The sequence below is a fragment of the Mandrillus leucophaeus genome, unplaced genomic scaffold (assembly GCF_000951045.1).
Source record: "Mandrillus leucophaeus isolate KB7577 unplaced genomic scaffold, Mleu.le_1.0 Scaffold680, whole genome shotgun sequence".
NCBI lineage: Eukaryota > Metazoa > Chordata > Mammalia > Primates > Cercopithecidae > Mandrillus > Mandrillus leucophaeus.
In genome coordinates, this window is record NW_012107364.1 from 581791 (window position 1) to 602927 (window position 21137).

At 50.0% G+C, this 21137-nt stretch overlaps 2 protein-coding genes across 4 annotated transcripts in view; one reads left to right on the top strand and one right to left on the bottom strand.

Moving 5' to 3' along the window:
• LOC105555336 (uncharacterized protein FLJ43738) overlaps positions 1-11911 on the top strand; it is a 63662-nt gene extending 51751 nt beyond the window's left edge. The window contains exons 5-8 of the mRNA XM_012002223.1: positions 6204-6412; positions 6491-6647; positions 11713-11791; positions 11848-11911. Coding sequence (XP_011857613.1) covers positions 6204-6412; positions 6491-6647; positions 11713-11747 — 401 coding nt within the window. The 3' untranslated portion in view covers positions 11748-11791; positions 11848-11911. The remainder of the gene's footprint in view (positions 1-6203; positions 6413-6490; positions 6648-11712; positions 11792-11847) is intronic.
• The window catches only part of ACAD9 (acyl-CoA dehydrogenase family, member 9), a 37637-nt gene continuing 25137 nt past the window's right edge, over positions 8638-21137 (bottom strand). For all 3 annotated transcript variants that reach the window (XM_012002220.1, XM_012002221.1, XM_012002222.1), the window contains 11 exons: positions 20779-20852; positions 19484-19559; positions 17960-18030; positions 17584-17703; positions 15843-15971; positions 13828-13907; positions 13006-13132; positions 12687-12764; positions 11953-12081; positions 11232-11304; positions 8638-9251 (listed from right to left, as the gene is read on the bottom strand). In XM_012002220.1, coding sequence (XP_011857610.1) covers positions 9151-9251; positions 11232-11304; positions 11953-12081; positions 12687-12764; positions 13006-13132; positions 13828-13907; positions 15843-15971; positions 17584-17703; positions 17960-18030; positions 19484-19559; positions 20779-20852 — 1058 coding nt within the window. In that variant the 3' untranslated portion in view covers positions 8638-9150. The remainder of the gene's footprint in view (positions 9252-11231; positions 11305-11952; positions 12082-12686; positions 12765-13005; positions 13133-13827; positions 13908-15842; positions 15972-17583; positions 17704-17959; positions 18031-19483; positions 19560-20778; positions 20853-21137) is intronic.

Below are 21137 nucleotides of genomic sequence, written 5' to 3' on the forward strand. Positions count from 1 at the left end.
GAAAGGATCCAGTTTCAGCTTTCTACTTATGGCTAGCCAATTTTCCCAGCACCATTTATTAAATAGGGAATCCTTTCCCCATTTCTTGTTTCTCCTTCTTTTCATAAACCTCTTCTGGTTTTTTGCTCCTCGCATTCAGAATCTGAAGTTAGTTTTTCACACTCGTCCTCCTCTTCCTCATCTGAATCTGCCTTATCTGTTTGAAATGGCTCAAGAGCTGCCTTTATTAGCGCCCACATTGACCAAACGGAAACTGGAATTTTTGCTCCATCTTTATATCCCTTTTTAAAATCTCTGCCAATTCTCTCCCATTCATCCAACTCCATGGTCCCTTGTTCTAGAAACCATGGGCAAAACTGTTCTACTGTACTAAAGAGTGATAACAAATTCTGAGTACTTTCACTCCCCCTCTTCGTAATAAATGCCTTAAGAAATTCATATAAGCAGAATGTTTGCTTTCACTTTGTCCCATTGTTACCCTGGTTCTTCTGAGCCCTCAGCTTTCCTGAGCTTCTTTCAGTCGTCCTTAGGTGTCCTCTGATGATGCATCCTCCGCTTTCACACATCTAGCATTCCTTCGCCGGCGTCTTCATCACCTCACATTGGGCGCCAGGAATGTTGGGGTGATCAGACCCAACACCAGGCGATGGGGGCTAGGAAGTCCGGCAAGTCAAAGGAATGAGACCAGAGTACATAAAATGGGACCAGGGGCCAACACTAGTATGGAGGCTGTGAAGGCCCTGAGCGCTGGAAGCCTACACTACTTACTGGTGATCAAAGAAGCAGGTGGTGAGGATGTGGGGGTTGAAAGAACACAGTGTATCAAGTGCATGATCTACAGCAGTGATGGTTTAGCATTTCCTCTGAAGCATATGGAACATGTTCTGCTACTTAAGAAAATGGGAAACATGTTCTTCTAGTTTAAGATACAATCAACTTAAGAGGCTGAGAGTGCTAGAAGCAAGGAGCCAGCAAGTCTAGACACATTCCAGAGGCCACGAGGGGTTTTATGACCTGAGCCCTGGATTCCATCTAAGCCACGCCCTTGTGGCTTGTGCCCTGGGTTGATTGTGGCGCAGCAGGGCAGCCTTCCACCCTTTGGCACAGAGCTTGGTGATCCAAAGGCCACAAGGGGTTTTAGACCCTCGATCCCAGACATGTTCCAAGACTCTTACATTATGTCAGACATGCAAGCAAGCCCTGTCTCAGCCTTTTTCCCCAACATTCAGCTTTTCCCCAACACTGTGTCCAAGCTGCAATTAAACCCATCCACTGGATCTTAACTTTAATGATGATTTCTTCAATTCTATGATTTCCATTTACTTTTCCTATAGGTTCCAGGTGTCTGGTGAAATTCTCATTTTCATTTATTTTGATTAATCATAATTATTATTATTATTATTTTTTTTTTTTGAGATAGAGTCTCGCTCTGTCGCCCAGGCTAGAGTGCAGTTGGCTCACTGCAACCTCCGCCTCCTGGGTTCAAGCAATTCTCCCTGCCTCAGCCTTCCGAGTAGCTGGGACTACCTACTGCCACGCCCAGCTAATTTCTGTATATTTAGTAGAAACAGGGTCTCACCATGTTGGTTAGGCTGGTCTCTAACTCCTCACCTCAGGTGATTCACCCATCTCAGCCTCCCAAAGTGCTGCAATTACAAGCATGAGCCACCATGTCCAGACTAGTTTAATGTTCTTGTCTGATACTTCCAATATCTGGATTACCTCGGGTCTGTTTCTATTGTCTTTTTTCTTCGTTTCCATCTTTTCATCCTGTTTCCTGGCATGTCTGTTATTTTTTGTTAAATGGTAAAGAGTGTATTGAAAACTGTAGAGACTCTTGATGTCTTATTCCACAGATGATATAGCAGGAGACAGAGGGCAGATAAATCTCCTTAATCAGAGTCAGGCTTGCCCTTACTCCTAAAGCACAGATTTTCTGAATTCTAAACTGGAGGCCTAGAGGTACCAGGGCCTTTCCTCCCTGGCACAATTTCCAATTTTGAAATCCAATTTTGTTTCCCTAGCAATGCAACATTTTCCAAAATACCTTCTTAGCTTCTTTTTCTGTTGACATTCTTATTTCTGCCTTATCCATGTGCAACTTAGTAGTCAGTAAATCCCTTGAGAAAAAACTGCAAAAAGAAAATGGAACCACCATTATTTCCCTTTTCTCCAAATTCTTGGCCTCTCAAATCCTGGTTGCCTTGGTTGCTCTCCAGTGATGATAGATGTCTGTTTCTTCTTGTAATCCTGTCAGTTGTTTCTTAATATATTTTGAGACTATATTGCTAGGTGCATATATATTTACAAGTTATACCTTTTTGTTGTCCTCAATATACAATATCCTTTTGCCCCTTTTGATAGATTAACTTGAATTGTTTCAGCAGATATTAAGAATGCCACACAGCTTTTTTGTCTTTGTTTTCTGATGCCTTTTTGCCTAGTGTATATGCTGTCTCCCTTTAGCTGTCAAACCTGTATCTTTGTGTTGAAAGGTTTGTAGATAGCATATTGTTAGCTTTAAAAAAAAAATCCAGGCTGGGTGTGGTGGCTCACACCTGTAATCCCAGCACTTTGGGAGGCTGAAGTGGGTGGATCTCTTGAGGTCAGGCGTTCAAGACCGGCCTGAACATGGTGAAATCCCATCTCTACTAAAAATACGAAATTAGCCAGGCGTGGTGGCACACGCCTGTAATCCCAGCTACTTAGGAGGCCGAGGCAGGATAATCACTTCATCTTGGAAGACGGAGGTTAGAGTGAGCTAAGATCGCGCCATTCCACTCCAGCCTGGGCAACAAGAGCGAAACTCCGTCTCAAAAAAAAAAAAAAAAAAAAAATCCAATCTGAGATTCTTTAATTGGCAACCTTAACACTAATTACTGTTAGATGAGGCATTTTTGCCACCTAATCTACTTTTAAACCCTCCATTCCTGTGTTCTTTGGGTAGATCAAGTTTTCTTCTGTGGACTTGTTATACATTCTATCTTTGTTTTTAAGGTGGTTATCCTGAAGACCATATGGTTAGGCATTCCTACTGAACTGTTAAACTCATAATTGTTAAACTCATAAAACTATATTCCCTTTGTAAGACAAATAGTACATTCTCATCCCTCTTATCTCATCTCCTACCCATACAACACCATCCCTTTTATAGTCTCTAGAATTTCAGTTTCTGGCTCTGAAATTTTACTTTTTCCTAGTCCTTTTAAGACAACTTTACTAGGATACTGGACATTACTTGCTAACCTTGAATCCTCCTGCATGTTCCTCCTCCATTTTGAATTTTTTCCCATGAGTTTTGTTTGTTTTTCTGAGATGGAGTCTCGCTCTGTCACCCAGGCTAGAGTAGAGCGGCATGATCTCAGCTTAATGCAACCTCCACCTCCTGGGTTCAAGCAATTCTCTTGCCTCAAGTGGCTGGGACTACAGGCATGTGCCACCATGCCCAGCTAATTTTTGTATTTTTTAGTATGGAAAGGGTTTCACTATGTTGGCCAAGCTGGTCTCGAACTCCTGACCTCAGATATCTGCCTGCCTCAGCCTCCCAAAGTACTGGGATTACAGGCGTAAGCCATCACACCCGGCCCCAAGAGTTTTTAAAGGAGGGTTTTGTGTAAAACCTAAGGCCTTGTAAACCTAAGCATATGCCCTCACAATTAGGTTGCCTGGATATGAAATTCTAGGTTGAAGTTAATTTACCTTGTTGCTGTTGTGGATCTGATCACAAGTGATACTTTTTTCTTTACAGGTGGCCTGCTCTTTTCCTCTAGAAGCTTTGAGAGTTTATCTTTGTATTTGTTTGCTTAAATCCCACTATTAACAGTGTACTCAGGCTTGGAAGTTTTGTCTTTTCTGACATTCATTATTTCTTCAAATTTTCTTGTTCTCACTTTTCCCCTCCTTTTGGGACTTCTGTTATTGGGATGTTATTTCCATCCTCTATGCTCAGTTTCTAATTTTATCTTTTTATACAGGACTGCTTTCTGACAGCATATCTCAAGTGGATCTTCCAGTTCATTCATTCGTTCTACAACAGTATCACTTCTGCAATATATCTTTCTCTTGTCTTCTATTTCAACTATTTTCATACTCAATACTTTTTCTTTTAGTCTTACTTCTGCTTCATATTGCTATCTTCACTCTTATTTTAAAATAATTTCTTATGTTAAATTCTTAGCCAATCTTTTCCAATAATTTAGCTTCAGTTGTTCAGTCTGTGGCCTTTTTTAATACTGTTACGTACTTCTCTAGCATCGACTTTTGCTCTGAGTCCAAATTATCCTGCAGGTGTCACCCCTTGGCAGAGAATCTCAGGCACCCAGAAGAACTACGGAACACTGTTTGCTTTCCCTCTAACACGCATTAGTTCAGAATTTCAACTTCAAATTTTAAGAAAGGAGTAACACGGAAAGAAGAATCTGTCCCCCTAGGTTGTAATTCACCAATTCTAGGATTTGGAAGGATCAGGGACTTCTAGGAATGGCAGACTGAGAAACTCAGATCAACTCCCCACCTAAGGACAACTAAAAAAACTCGACTCATCAAGAAATATTGATTGAAGTTCCGTGTGGGCCATGACAGGATCCTTGCTTTACGTGGCATCCCTAGTATAATCTTCTTGCAGGTGCTCCAAAGTCTGAGGACCTAGACCTGTCTTTGCCTTGCATCCCTGTTGCCTGGACAGTCTGTTCTTTCATGTGTGTGAATCGCAGATTTTGTCCTCCCCTGATTATTCTGCATTCTTGTGCAGAAATTCCTCAATGATTCCAAAGTCAAGCCACTGTATTTGAGCTAAGGTCACCATCTTGTGCTAAAAAGATTTTTAAAGGTAAAAGATGGTATTTTGCTGAAGGTTACTGTGAAATATGCATATGAAACACTGCACAGTGCCCAACAATTTAGAGTGGTAACTTTTCCCAGTTCTCCCTTGTTTTGGGTCCCAGCCACCTTTCCCCCCAGCCTTCTGTGTTGTCTTTTATCTCCTTCCACATTTCTATTTTCATTCACAAAGAAAGCCAACAGACCATCATATTTCCCTCTGTTCAGGGAAGAGTTCCCATTTCCATACTAGGCCTGCTGGAGAGAATGAGGGTCATGCTCCTTACGCACACTTGACAGTTAACCACGGTCAAGGACGGCAGTCCTTGCTGCTTTAGGTTGTAATATCCCATCCACACTCTCCTACTTCTGACCATGTGAGACAGAAATTCTGTCTTTATCACAAGTTGGTTGGGAGATGAGTGGTCACATGATGTGTGTTCCAGTTACAGTGATCTTAAGGGTCTCAATTTTTTGGTCCTCTTAAATTCCATTTTGGATAGTGAGAGGTTGGACTAGTGGCCCTTTGCCCTGGTTCTACAATGAAATAACAGCACCAGTATTGAAGAATCAATCAATACCTGCACCACAGCTATGTCCCAGAGATCATCTCACTGCCTATGAGCTGGCAGTTGGGGGTGAGGATGACCTGGTGTGGGTAGTGACTGGTGTCTCTTTCTTCAGAAAAACATCACAGAAGCCTACCAGGTCAGCAAGAAGCCTCCAAAGTCCGTGGCGAAGGTGATTAAAATTTCAGCCCCTGCCAACAAGGCCGTCTACAACTATAGTATCCAGACCATGAATTCTACAGAGCTTGCCAAGAAGCAGCTGTATCAAGAGATGGCCAAGGTGAGAGACCCAGACAGGATGATGGCAGCTGGCAAATCCCATGAATTCTTTCCTCTGACCACACCTGCCTGGAGGTCAGCGGGGGATCTCAGGTGTACAGATGAAAGCCAATCATGCTAGGGGAAGTAGACAAGGCTCAGATGTTGAGAAGTGTTCTATTCCACACTAAATGAGAATCCTCCACACTGAGGGTGAGCCCGAGATCCTCAATGGAAGCTCAGATGTACATGAAGGAGAACAACTGTAGCATCCTTACCTCTGGGGTACACTTTATGATTGCTGCTTATGAAGGCAGCTACCAACAGAAGGGAAAGCCATGGTTTAGGCTTCCAGCACACATTAACTTCAGGAAACGGCTTCTCCCATCAAAGGGGACAATAATATGACCCTTACAGGGCTGCTGCACAGTCATTTCCTCTCAATGCACTATTTACGTCATCAGGAACTATGATTATGCCCCCAGCTGTTTCTGATTCCTACAAGAAATCCAAGATTGCTATCAGCCCTTCTACCCCAACCTGTCTGCCCCCATTTCTAGGAGCCAAGAAAGAGATTCACGTACTCACAGGATTACCTCTCAGCCATGGTGGAGCCCCTGGACTTGAAGGAAGAGGAGAAGAAAGCCCAGAAGAAATCCCGCCAAGCCTGGCTCACAGCCAGGGGATTCCAAGTGACAGGTCTTCAGAGCGACACTGAAGGCAGCTTTCAGGATCTCAAGCTGCCACCCATCAAAGAGCTGAATGAGGTCCACAGGGAAGAGCAGGGTCTCAGGTGGGGTATCCATAGGGACCTTTCTCCTGATTTACTTACTCCCCCAATTTAGGAGTGGAAGGAAAACTCCCTGTTTGCTAACGTACTGGAGCCTGTGTTGGATCGAGACCGGTGGAGCTGGGACAGGCACCACGTGGACTTTGATCTGTACAAGAAGCCACCACCTTTCCTCAAGCTGCCCCCTTCACCTGCACCAACTCCTGTAACAGGTAACAGGCAAGGCTTTGCCAGGCTGGGCCTCCTGATGCCATGGGCAGGCAGGAGCTCTGTGCCACTCTGCATCTTCAGTGGTATCCATTTTGTTTATGCTATCAACCAAACTTTCTATGCTAAAAAAATCCAGATGCAGAACGGGTCTGATAGAAGAGATTGAATGTTGGGCTGGAACTCAGACCAGGATTCTAGTCCTAAGTGTGGCATTTGTGTGACTTCAGGCAAATCCCTTCATGCCCTGGGCCTGGTTTCTTGGCTATAAAATGGGAAAGTTGGAAGACAGGTCTAAAGGCTTCCTGAGCTTCAACACTATTACCCATGACTGATCTCTAGGTGTCCAGCCAAGAGCTGAGGGCAGAGGCTCTGGGCTTTACTGGGACCTTCCAGCTGCAAAGATACTGACAGTTCTTCCTGTGGGGGAAAGGCGGAGACAGGAAACGTAGGTCTTCCTACACCAGTCCCTCCAAGTCCTCTTCCTCTTTGTCCCTGCTTATGAAAATTGATCTCAGGATCATCTAGAGGTTAACATAGAATCCAAACCTGTCAGTTAACAGAGCCAGAACCTTTGTTCAGGGAGAACGAGACATGAACCTATCTAACAACAAGGTCTGCCAGAGAAACCTCTCCCAGAAAACTAGGTCAGGTGAAAATGACGGCTTGCTTTCCTTCTCGACTCTTAAGGACAGCTGATCACAGCTCCATGGAAGTGCTAACAAGTTTGCCAAAATATGTCACTTTCTCCATTTGCCTAGACTTCGCTCCCTCCCTCCCCAGTAGGCCCTAGATCTCCCAGGCTGCCTGAAGAGACCTGGTCTCTGTGGGCATGTCTCAGGCCCACAGTTACTGCTGTGGCTCTCAAGGAGGCTCCAGCTAGGAGAGCTGTCTAGCCTAAGAACACAAGGCTTTTCCTTGGTAAGAATGCTTCCTAGTGAGCTCCACTGCCAGCCTTCCCAGCAAAAGTCTCCTGGGGGTTTCACTGGTGAAATCATTTAAGAAACACATGCTGGGGTCTCCTCTTCCCACATGCTTAAGAAAAGTTAGCAACTACAGATGAGAGGGACAGGCTTGAACTGGTCGCTAGGCCTTTTCAACCCAGATGGATGAATGGAGAATTTGCTGCTGACCAAGGCCTTACACACCACCAGCCTAGAGTGAAGCCCCCTTCCAGAGGTCTGCCTGGAAGTGGGGTGGGTCTGACAGCCCCTCCCCAAACTTCCCCTGTGCAAAGAAAGTCCAAGCAGCCTTTTGTCCAGAGGTATGCATGCTTCATTTTGTGCAAAATGCTTCCTTGCTATCATTAACAAAACAGAACTTTAGGTTTCACTGAGAGGTTATTTACATGGTCACAATATTTAGAAACTTTCCCGTTTTAAAAACTAGTTACCAAACCCCTGGCACAATGCTCAGGCCAGCCCCGCTCAGCCAGCTCAGCTCTCCAAGTTCCCAATCTCCTCCTTGCCTATTTCCAGCATCACAGTAAATTGGGAATATACTTGGAGGAAAAAGAGCTGGCCGCTTTCTCTGTGCTTAAGGGAATGTCCACCATAGGCATTTTAGAGCTCCAGACCACCCAAGGACCATACCAAAGCTTAAAGTCCACCACAGTGAGCACGCTGGGACCCAGTGTATCTTGCAAGCGCCAGTAAAAGGGAGGCTGGAGAAATGCAAAGACCTGCTGGGACAGCCTGGAGATACCATTCATCCTCTCCTCAAGAGTAGAGGCCAGTTTTGTAAAGAAATTAAAGTCCCTAGGTGGGTACCTCAGCTGAGGCAGCCTCCCTATCTCCTGAGGAGGATAAAAACTAAGGGCTCATAACCCCAAGGCATTGTGGACTGCACTGTGTCTGCTCCTTAGCGTTCTGGGCCCTCCTTGCAGAGTGAGGACAAAGGGGACCCGAGGCCATCAACAAAGGGTGGTTCTCAGGCTCCTGCTGCCACCCATTAAATGCTGGTTCTGAGGAACAGTGTGACAAGTACAGCAAAGGCTAAGAGTACACAGATTGTGACATTTTATATTCTTCGTTAAATGGTTCCTGGTACATGTTTTAAGTGCCTCTGCTTCTAGTTTAAATGAATGACCCAGACACAGCTTTCAAGCTGTTTCTTAGAGAATGTGTGGTTGAGCAGAAATGGCTATCCACACCTGACACAGGTCCCCACCCACCTCACGCCCTGGAGGCAGCAGCGCAAGCCCCAGTTTCCACTCTGGTGTCTCCTCAATGACCAGAATACCCGCCAGTTCCAGAGGTCGGCAATTCCATTCTCTCTCTCCGGCTCAGTTCAGAAGCTGTGATGGTCCTGTTAGAGAGCACTCCTGCAGGTCGAAACCTGGAAGAGGCTCTCCCAGGCCAGGAGACAACCCTTCAGGTGCAGACAGGGAACAAATGGCTCAACCCATGATAATGCCAAGTTGTAACACCTTCTGAAAAAAGAGTGACAGTCATCCAGCAATGGGCCATGGGTGGGGGCGGGCAGCAGCAGGGGACACTCTCCCCTGCCTCAGCATGTCCTGTCCAGAGGGTGGGCACAGATATAGGCTCGCTTCTCAAGGATCTGCTGGGACACTTTCTTAATCTGCTCATCTAGGTTTTCTGGAGCATCTGGGAAGGAAAAGGAAAGATGGTGGGTGATCCTTCTGCATTGTGATAAGACAAACATGGCTGAAGTGGGGGCATTTTTCCACAAAGTCAGCCCACCCACCATAAAGCAGCCCTAAGGGTGACCCCCTCCTCCAAACCCCCAGCAAGTGATTCAGGGCTGTAGGGAGAGAAGGGCACAGCTTCATTCTCAGTTACAAAGGACTCATCCTGCTCATTTCTAAGCCCCAGATCTTGTGGGGTGGAGCTGGCACTTGCTCCATAAACAGCCCATCTGTGATTCCAGCCCACTGGAGGAGAAACCATTTCAGCATCCTCCACAGCACATAACCTGTCAGCACTGGGGGCGGGGGGGGCGGTCTGGGCTACCCCCAGGGCTAGGACCTGCAAAAAATCATATGCCACTCTCGGCGAGTGCCACAGTGCTGGCGCCTACCCCCGTCACTTGGCAACAGGACTGGGCTCTGCAGGGACACTGATCCAGAGCCTCAGGCCAACAGGACTGTGAGGGTCAGAGGTAGACTGAGCTGGGCATTCCCAGATGTGGTCAAGTGGCTATAGAAGAGGAAGAGCACCGCAGACAGACCAGGGAGCACGAGCAAAGCCCTCTGTTCTCTAGGCCAAGGCCTGAGACCTCTGCAGGGCACTGCAAGGTCATTTTGGATGGGTCGCAGTGGGTAAAGGGGCAGGTAAAATGCTGTATCCAGAATCAGGTACAACCTGGCGCTCCTCCCTTCGTAAGCCTTCCCCAGACAGCTTCGAGAATGCAGCCAGGTGGCCGGGCGCGGTGGCTCAAGCCTGTAATCCCAGCACTTTGGGAGGCCGAGATGGGTGGATCACGAGGTCAGGAGATAGAGACCATCCTGGCTAACACGGTGAAACCCCATCTCTACTAAGAAATACAAAAAATAGCCGGGCGAGGTGGTGGGCGCCTGTAGTCCCAGCTACTCGGGAGGCTGAGGCCGGGGAATGGCGTGAACCCGGGAGACGGAGCTTGCAGTGAGCTGAGATCCGGCCACTGCACTCCAGCCTGGGCGACAGCGCGAGACTCCGTCTCAAAAAAAAAAAAAGAGAATACAGCCAGGGCCGGGCACAGTGGCTCACGCCTGTAATCCCAGCACTTTGGGAAGCCAAGTAGGTGGATCACCTGAGGTTAGGAGTTGGAGACCAGCCTGGCCAACATGGTGAAACCCTGCTTCTACTAAAAATACAAATATTAGCTGGGCATGGTGGTGCATGCCTGTAATCCCAACTACTCAGGAGGCTGAGGCACAAGAATTGCTTGAACCCAGGAGGTGGAGGTTGCAGTGAGCCAAGATCATGCCACTACATTCCAGCCTGGGTGACAAAGTGAGACTATGTCTCCAAAAAAAAAAAAAAGAATACAGCCAGGCATGCTGGGCAGATGCCAGGGGTCCTGCACAAAGGGCTCTGCACTTGCTCAATCTAAAATTGCCTTGGCAGGCAGGGCGCGGTGGCTCATGCCTGTAATCCCAACATTTTGGGAGGCTGAGGCAGGCAGATCATCTGAGGTCAGGAGTTCGAGACCAGTCTGGCTAACATGTTGAAACTCTGTTTCTACTAAAAATACAAAAAATTAGCTGGGCGTGGTGGTGTGCACCTGTAATCCCAGCTACTTGGGAGGCTGGGGCAGAAGAATCCCTTGAACTGAGGAGGTGGAGTTTGCAGGGAGCTGAGATTGCACCATTATACTCCAGCTTGGGCAACAAGAGCGAAACTCCATCTCAAAATAAATAAATATAAATAAATACAACTACCTTCGTGAATGGGGCAGGTTTGCACCTACAGTGCCTGGTGGGCACCGCTGCAGCTAAGCCCAGGCCTTCCCGGGCCCTCACTCAAGGCAAAGGTCTGTGAGTAGCCAGCAGGCTCTGGGAGCTTGACAGGGTCCAGAAACAGCTCACCCTCAATAGGGGCCTAGAAGTGGGCCCTTCCTTCCCTCCCCCAAGACATGCCACTCACACTTGTTCAGCTGAGAGAGGCTGAAGAGATTCTGGAAGTAAGCTTCCACGCAGAAGGTGTTGGCCAAGAGAACCTGCCAGAACCAAGGACAGAAAAGATATGCCCAAATTCCTGGAATCTGACCTCTGAGCTTCAAAAACCCAGCCTATCAGCCAAACTGGGTAGCATGGCAGGGGTGAAAAGGCCTGACTCAGGAGTCACCCCATCTCAGGTTCTAATTCCAGCCCTGACCCAACAGCCTTTCCCCAACAGCAAGTGATTTAATATCTCTGAGCCTGTTTCCTCTGAGAGGCAGATGTCACAATCCTGGTATCTGCAGGCACTCTGGGAAGTGCAGGCAGAGATCCTGGTACACAGTGGGTCCTCAGACACTGCACCCGCCTCCCCCCAGCAGAGTGGGCAATGTGCAGGGTCTGCCCCTCGCTGGGGGTCAGGGCACTGGAATCGGGAACCCCTGTCACTCACCCGCCTCTTCTCTCAGGCAGGAAGAAGAAAAGGAACGGCCCCATCTCCTGAACAGCACAGACCCTCCCACAGCCACCGCATGGTGAACTTGCACAGCCTCCCCCACAGCCTCTCCCTGCAGGACCTGTGGATACCCCCTCAACTGGCCCAGCCCTCCCCCACACCCGCCCACACCCTCCTCAACAATTAACTTCATTAAAGTGCAGCAGGACAGATGCCAGCAGCCAGGTCCTGTGTGAGGCTAGGCTGGACTCACCTCATGGTCGTGGTTGCGTAGCCCAATGCGGATGGAGCGGCTGGCCCGCGACAGCACAGCCGTCATGCCATAGAGGTTGATGAGGATGTTGGCCACCCGCTTCAGCACCAGCTGCTCCTCCATGATTGTCTGGGATCACAGAGGCTCTGAGTGGGGACTCACTACCTAGACCAGTCCCCCACACGGTCCCTCCCTGGGCTGCATCTCTGCCTGTCTTAGTTTCCTGTGTTCCTTGAGAAAGTGGAGCCAATAAAGCCTTTCCCTTCAGGTCATGGGAGAACGGCTCCCAGCCACCTTCTGTTTTCCCTTCTCTTTGATCTCTAGATTCAGGGAGGAGGTTAAGGCAAGACCTGGTCCCAGAAACTTGGCTGAGACCAGAAGCCAGTGCTTACTGTGCTACTGTCACCTTCAGCAGCAAGGGCCCCACCAATCAGGTCCCTAGATTCAGGCCCCAGGTGGGTCTGCCCTCCCGATTCTAGGGAGCCTCTCTACCTGAAAGGTGCACAGAAAAACAATGCAGAAAACTCACCCAGCAAGGGTGCCCCTCCAAGTAGCTAAGTGGGCCCCAGGACAGGCTGACAAAGTCAGCCTAACCTCACCACCCCATCCCTCCAGGGCGATCAAGATTTCTGTTCTAGGCCTGGTCCCAAAGGATGCTTGACAAAAAGTAGTCTCATGAATGCTGGCCAAATTGGAGGACCGGTTGCGACCCAGGCCTGGGAGGGCCTGGTTACCTTGCCAAAGCGGAGCAGCAGTGTCTCCACGGTCTGGCCGAAGTAGTAGGTGTTCTCCTCAAACTTGTTGGCACTGTCCTATTAACCAAGACAGGAGTCAGTTCAGCACCTCATCCCTACAGTGCCCTGTCCTGTCCCACAGTCCGGGTACCAGGCAAAGATGCCCCATCTGAGGGAGGCAATCCAGGGTGTCATGGACTAGCTGGTGTTCCCCAGCCTCCCCTGGAGGAGCCCAGACCCCCCACAGTGAGATCTTTTCTGCCATGAGATCTGGCAGAAGGGCACTGAAGTAGGGGGTATGCCTGTTGGGCCCACTTACCGCAAGACTGGGGTGCACAACTCCATGGTTGCCTGTCAGTCCCAGGTCCACAGTTCGGCCCAGGGAATCCCGAAGCTTCCGGCCAATGGTCTCCATGACTGTGGTCACTTTGGCCTGTTTAAACTCACTGCAGAAAGTCCATGGTCCTGTGACTGGAGGCCTCACTGCTGGCTCTCACTGTCCAGCAACACGGCCCACTTGGCACCCAGAAGCTCCGTGCCCCTCCCTGGCCTGGATATGCCGGGCCCCTGGCTACAGGCTGAACCCCTCAACCAAACCACCTGCCGGAGAGCACCCAGTCACCTCAAGGGAGCCACACATGTAAGGGGTGGAGTCACAGCCAGCTTCCCAGCAGCTGTCTCCTGTGAAGGAGACAAAATGCTACCAGCAACCTGTACTTAGTCTCCAGCAGTGATTTGGGATTGCTGTGCCCCTAGGATGGGGGTGGAGTGGGGTAGGAGGGGAAGAAGGGCAGAGAAGAAAAACACTGGTCTTATGTTGGCTGTGAGGCCTGGCACCTTTAAGGGGACACCTGTCATTCAGATTCTGAAAAACCAGTTGCCTCCAGTGTGAGGGACCAGAGCGGGGATACGGTGTTCACATTGGAGCTGTAGGGTAGTGTGGCCATAAGGGCAGGGCAGCGAGGGCTTCCCTGGGCAACAAGTCCCCAACTACCACAGGGGAAGGTCCCCTCCACAAGGCTGCGCCACACCCCCATGCCCCTACTCGAGGTCAAGGCAGCTCTTTCCTCCCACTGCCCTGGACTGGCCCCTGCTGGGCAGGTATAGGCTCTGAGAAGCACACAGTGACAATGGTACTTACCGGATCCTGGCAGTCAGGATGCGGCCAGCATGCTGCAGACCCGTCAGGGCGATGTACATCCGGAGAATCTCATTGGTTCCCTGTGGCCAGTAGTGTAGAGGTCAAAGGCTGCCCCCCAGCCAGGCAGCCATGGTAGTGCCACATGTGCTGGGTAGGCCCAGCCACTACCTGCTTGCCCATGCCACAGAAGCCACTGCTCCTGAAGTAGCTGGGAACAGGGCTCTGACCAGGGCTCAGAGAGTACACAGGGATGAGGAGGAGGTGACCAGATGGCCATGGGCTCCCGCTGGGACCCTCTACTGCTCGGTGACCAGCTTCACGTGTCAAGCCTTTCTCCAAGTCTCCAGGTCCTCTTTAAAATGGAAACCAACTTTCCCTGGGTGGTAAGGGGTGCTGATGCCTGGGGCTCAGCCAGTGCCGGACAGACATTGCTGGCTCCAGGTGGAGGCCAGATTCCTAACAGAAGCCACAAATTGCTGAGTGGCAGCTAGAAGCTCCTCAGTGCCAGGTGTCAACACCTAGAGGGCCACATGCTCCCCACTCCCCCAACCCATGATTCTGATTAGTGAGAGGCCGGTGGGCTTCTGCCCACTCTGCACAATGGAGATGTGCGTCAGGTGCAGGGGCCTGACCCAGGCTACACAGCCAGCACCAGGGACTGAGGACTGTCCTCTGCAGCCAGGCTGAAAACACGGACAGCAGGACTCCCTACAGGAAAAGGGGGGACTGCAGAGGCCTCCTGGCAGAACCACCCAGCTCCGAGCAGGCTCCAGACAGGAGGTACCACCCCACATTGAGAGCCCTGTGTTCTTCCAAGGCCTCGAGGGCTTCCTGAACCCTGCTGACCACCCCAGTCCTGGAGAACTCCAGCCCTCCCGGGCTGAGGGAAGGGCATTTAGAGAAGGCCCTTTGCAAGGCTGAGACCACTCCAGTGCCCTCAGGCTGGCCCCTGCCCCGTATGTCCACTACAACAGTGGAGATGGCTGGAACCCAATGGACAGGCCGGGAACAAAAGCAGCCAAGGAGGCTTCCCACTGGACAGGACGGCCCAGGAGACAAGACTACACTCCCGGAGGCTGATGATGTCCCCTCATTACCAGACCTGCTGCTCAGGCCCAAACCCTCTCCCTGTCTCAGGCTGCCTCCTGTATACCCATGCCCACCATCACATCCCACCCATCCTGCTATGCTGTCTTAGGTCTAGCCTCTCCCTCCCAGCAGGAGAGCCCCTGGCCTCTGGCCTCATCCCTGTAACTCACTCTCCACATGAGCCCCATCCATATGTCCGGCACTTGCTGAGCCCCTGGGGGAATTTCCCACAATACAGATACAACCAAATAATGCCCTGCTTACAGATGTTTTATGGCTTCCAAATTCCTCTGCTGTCAGTCAAGGTCCTCCACACTCTGGCTACTTTTTTAGCCTTCCCGTGTACCTTCTTCAACACCCCCAAACCCACTACCTGCCCCAGCCCACCTGGCAGGACTGACTGCTGCTCCCAGAAAGCCCTTCACTCTCTCTTCATTCACCTTGATGATCAGTCCCATCTGGGCCTGGCATGCTCTATTACCCTGCCCTCAGAGACAAACTGCCCTCCCCCCGGCCCTGGTCAAAGCCCTTTTTTTTCTGCCCCTAAGGGCATGCTTCACAAAACTCTGGCTGCCTCTGGAGGACGCCCGCTCCCTGCCTCTTTGTGTACTTGCACTCTGTCATTCCCCTTGGTCGGCCCTGCTACACAATCAGAACACAGCACCCAAAAACATCTCTGTGGCCCCAATTCCCTCCCCTGCCACTAGGCACATGCTAACTGAACTGACTCCTCAGGCTTGTGACTTCATGGAGGGCAGCAATCAGGAACGGGATGTGCCAGGGCTAGGAGAGCCCTTGAGAGCCATTGAGAGCATGAGACCCAGCCCTGGGCCGCGGGGGCCTCTGTGAGGCCCTGAGCAGCATCTTCAGGACCAGGCAGGGTCCTGGGGGTGGAGCACAGCTTAGCTGGTGGCGGGGCCACTCACCTCAAAGATTAGGAGGATGCGGGTGTCACGCAGTATGCGCTCGTACGGATAGTCCTTCGTGTAGCCCAAGCCCCCGAGAATCTGCAGCGCCTCACTCACACACTGCCAGGCAGCTTCGGAGCTGAACACCTGTGGGGTGTCACACCGAATCCTTTCCAAAAGGAAGACCTACGCTGCAGGGAGCTGGGTGGCTGGGGAGCCATGGGAGGCACCAGGGTTTGGGGAGGAGATCGGCCAGGGAGGGACTTGAGGGGTGATGTGGACAAGTCCTTTGCCTTCCTTGACCACACTGGCCAGCTTGTGTTCCCCACCTCACCGTGACGTTCTGTACCTCTGGGCCCACCTTCCTCCTATCTGCACCTGGCTTAGCTCCTGTTCCTTTAAAACCCACCTAAGATCTCCCCCTCCCGAGAAAACCTGACCTGTTCCTGCCCAGTCCCAGTGGCCGTGACTTCTTTCTGTCTGTGCACACTATAAGTGCCTTGGGGGCAGACAAACTGCCATATTTAGCCCTAGGTTTAGTATCTGGAAGAAGTTGGCTACAGCAAACTAACGTCTGTGGTCACTGCTCAAGGGTGACAAGAAAACGAGATGATAAAACACATGCAAATGCACCCAGTACACAGCCTGCACCTAGAAAAGACTCAAACACGGCCCAAGATGCCCAACCTTTTATTATTATTATTATTATTTTTTATTTTTTCAGGGACCTTGCCACTTCAGGATCCCAACCTTTTAGGTAGACTCTCCTGCCCACACCAGGACGTTTGCTTCTGTAAGCTGCCATACCTCTCACCATTTCTCTCAAGAGATCAATTCCAGAGATCAGCTTAAAAATAATTGTTGGGGGAACAAAGTAGGGTCCCCCAAAGGGTGGCCATCTTTTTTATTACAGCTAAAAAATGACACCCTCTACCCTGAACAAAACAAAAGCAAACTCTATTATCTACTTCAACCAAGTAAGATGCTCTTCCCACCTCAGCCTCTCAGGTAGTTGGGACTACAGGCATGTGCCACCATGCCAGCTAATTTTTGTATTTTTTGTAGAGATGGGGTTTCACCATGTTGCCCAGATTCATATACTTTTTCTTTTTTTTTTTTTGAGATGGAGTTTTGCTCTTGTTGCCCAGGCTAGTGTGCAATGGCACAATCTTGGCAACCTCCACCGCCCTCCCCGGGTTCAAGTGATTCTCCTGCCTCAGCCTCCCAAGTAGCTGGGGTTACAGGTGCCTGCCACCACGCCTGGCTATTTTTTTGTGTTTTTAGTAGAGATGGGGCTTTACCATGTTGGCCAGGCTGGTCTCGAACTCCAGACCTCAGGTGATCCACCCACCTTGGCCTCCCAAAGTGCTGGGATTACAGACGTGAGCCACCACGTCCTGCCATATGCTTAGTTTTTAAGACAAAGTTTTGATACCAGAAAGTAGGAAGGCCATAAACTAAGGAAAAAAGAAGTCTTTCTCAAGCAAGCCAGCTGCAATGTTATTACTCTAAAAGGATGTTATCATAACGGTCTCCTTCTGCTATAAACTGCTGATCCACTGGCTCACCGGACACTTCCCCACTGCTGCTCCCCACTGCTTGCCTATCCCTGGAGTGCTACACAGGGCAAGTGTATCGCAAATACTGGATCAATGACAGGAGGAAGATGACAGGCAACAGCATGGGCTTGAAAGGTCACAGTGAGGGAGCTTTCCCAAGCCTCCCTCCAGCACCAGCTCTCTGGCTATGCCGGGGTTACCTTCACCATGGCCGCCTCGATGGAGCAGTCGGGAAAGCCCGGTTGGTCCAGCATCCCTGCTGTGAGGTAGGTCATACTCTCCATGACGTAAGCCTTCTGAGCCATCAGTGCAAATTTCTCCTAGAGTGTTCAGAAAAAAACATGAGAAGCAATTTGCATGTGCTGAGAGCCAAATCTGTGAAACAGGACAGAAGGTAATTAAGTCAGAAGCCTCAATGCCCAAGAGAAGCAAGCCCAGTGACCAGTGTTAAATAAAGCCTTAACTAGTCTTCTTCCCAAATCACCACAGAAGAGTCACCAGTACAGAGACATCAAAAGAACACACCGTTCACGTCACACAGTGAAATGCACAAATACAGTACTCAACCGTCGGTACCTGAATCAATCCAAATTCACTGAGCCTCTTGTTAAACTGTTTCCTTGTGCAGGCGTACTCAGCAGTCATTTCTGAGGAAGAGCAGAGTTATTAGAAAGAACTGGAACATTTCTGTTGTTCAAACATGATTTCCTATGGCCATCATCCTTATCCTTCCCACAGGCGGGCACTGTGAGAAGCGTGTCTGCTGAGATCAAATACCCCAGAAGCTAGCACCCCCACTTGCCAGCACCCGTGGGTCAGAGGAGAACCGCCCCTCCTCATGGCACCCACACACAGAGTTTGGCATCAGATACAGGCTTGAATCCTGGCCATGGTTCTTACAGCCTGTGCCTTGGGCCAAGTGTGACACCTCCCTGAATACCATCCCACACCTCAGAGTCACTGTGAAGATGCAATCAGGTGGAAGGTGGAGGGCGCCTTGCACAGAGCCAGGCACAGAGGCCCCAGACAGAGGTGGTCCAGGCTCACACCCAGCGCAGTGTTCCTGACCAAAGCAGGTGGGGCCGCCTGGCTTGAATATTTGAGCTGGGGCTTCCAGGCGTGTGGTTGTGACAAAGTGCTGAGCTCTAAGGGCCCATGAGTGACATGGCGCCTCCCCCAGGCAGAAGCACTCCCATCCCGCCCGTAGCCATGTTCTCCACAGGCTCTCCCAGGTGTGGTGCACTCAGGAGGTGAAGAGGGCCGAGCCCCACTGAGAGCCCAGGCAAAGGAGCTCCCCGGAGGCCTTGTGCCTGAGTGAGAAGAGCCCTGAGCCTGAAGCCTGACAGCTTTCGTTCTGGGTCCAGGAGCATGGCCCGCAACAAATCACTTGCCCTCTCTTGAGTCTCTGTTTTCTCATCTCTAAAATGGAGGGAAGCCAAAACAGGCCCAGAGCCTGGCATCAAAGAGGAGCTTCATAAAGCACTTAGGGGTGTGCTGCCCCGGGTACCCCCATTTTCCACAGATGCTTCCACCACAACCAGAATGGTTACAGGGCTGTTCTAAGTTCACTGGCAAGGGAAAATGGAGGTTTGGGGTATCCTAACAGAAGAGAACAAAAGAAAGATCCAGGGGCCCAGGCACCTGGGTTCCAAATCCGACTCTACTCCCTACCCACTGTGCAGTCACCCAGAAGACACAGACCTTGGGAACCAGAGGCCGTGTATCCTGGAAGCCTGGCTCTTGGTGTGTGCTCACCAAGCAGCTCTGCTCCTACTGGTCGGTGGCAACCTCTCACCCCAGACAGAAAGCCTGTTCCCCAATCCCCACCCCTACCCCAGAGAGAAAGCCTGTCCCCACATCGGCATCACCAATGTGGAGATGAAACAGAGGAATGTGGATGACGACAAACCTCAGGGGCAGGCTGAGGAGACCCTCTGGTCTCCACAAAAGCCTAGGGACCAAGCTTGGGCTGGACCCTCAGTCTAGGTGGCCTAGTTCAGCACCGGCCTGGAATGGGCCAGGGGAATGGCAGAGCCTCCAGGGCTGAAGCTGGGGAAGCGGGGGGTGGGGCACAATGGGCCTTGTCCCTAACTTACCTACCAATCAATCTCTTGAGCATCCCAGCCACAGCGCTGCCCATGCTGAACCGGCCGCTGTTGAGGATGTTCATGGCCACCTGCAGGGAGAACAGGGAGAGCCCAGGGGCCCTGAAGGAGGCAGCAGGAGGAGGCCACAACCAGACCAGGCCAGGCAGATCAGCTTGCCTTCCCTCAAGCTGGGAAAAAGCACTGTCCTAACGCCTCAGAACAAGGTGATTCAGTCACCGTTACAGCTCTACCAACGTCCCCGCACACAAGACCACTGAACATTATTCCAAAGGAACATGCCAGAGCTGGGCATGGGGGCTCCCACCTGTAGTACCAGCATTTTGGGAGGCCAAGACAAGAGGATTGCTTGAGCCTAGGAGTTCAAGACCAACTTGGGCCAAACAGAAATTCTACTTTTAGATATAAATTAAAATAACTGAAAAAGTATTTCCACATAAAAACTTGACATGAATGTTCATAAGTAGCATTATTGATAGCAGCCAAAGTGGTAACAACCCCAATGTCCATCAGCTGATGAATGGATGAACAAAATGTGCTATCTCCACTCAAGAGAACAGAATTCAGCCATAAAGGGAATGAATTACTCATTCATGCTATGAGAGAGATGAACCTTGAAAACATCATGCTATGTGAGAGAAGCCTGTCACCAAACCGGATCTTGCATATGACTGCTTTTCTATGAAATGTTCCGAAGAGGCAAATCCATAGGGACATAAAGTAAAAGAGTAGCAGCCAAGGGATTGGGTAAGGGTCATACTGGATGGTACAACATTTCTTTTTGGGGTGAGGAAATGTTCTGGAATTAGACACAGGAGATATTTGAACAACATAGTGAATATACTAAAAACCACTGAAATGATACGTTTTAAAATGGTGAGTCCTTTGTTGTACGAATCATCTCTTAATAAAAATAGTAAGTCTTAGTCCAAAAAGAAAAGAGTAGGGCAGGGATGCAGACCAGGGTTGTGGGACACAGAGTTTGAGATCCACCAGAACCCACAGGTTGCTTTCTCACACCCACTGCAGAAGGGAATCCTAGCCTTCGCTCGAGGCGAATAAGGCCTCAGACGTGAAGGAAGATTCCCAATCCTTACCATACACTTCTTCTAGGAGCCAGCCAATTTTCCAGTCTCAATTTGGCCAATTTCCCAACAGATAACCATGCAAAGTCACTTGCCATGCACAGGCTACACTGCTACGAGCAGGGACAGGGCAAAAGCTGGGGGCCGACAAGCTGCACTCATGACACTACCTGGTACTCACAAGGGGCTGTGGCTGGCAACTCACCTTAAACCCACCTCCGACCTCTCCAAGGATGTTTTCCACAGGTACCTTGGTGTTTTCAAAATGGACTTCACAAGCTGAAACACATGAAATTTAAGATCTCATCTGATAATGCAAACCACTCTGCATTTGACCTGCAAGCAGGCAATTCATCCATCCGTCCGTCCGTCCGTCCGTCCATCCATCCATCCATCCATCCAGTTTGGTAGGACAGTAGAGAAAGACAAAGTTCCTATCTTTGTGCAGCTCATACTTTGATTAGGGAAACAAAAGCTATAAACAAAACAATGTAACATTGTGATCAGTGCTATGGATGAAATAAATAGGGCATCACGATAAAGAGAAATGGAGGTTGGCAAGGA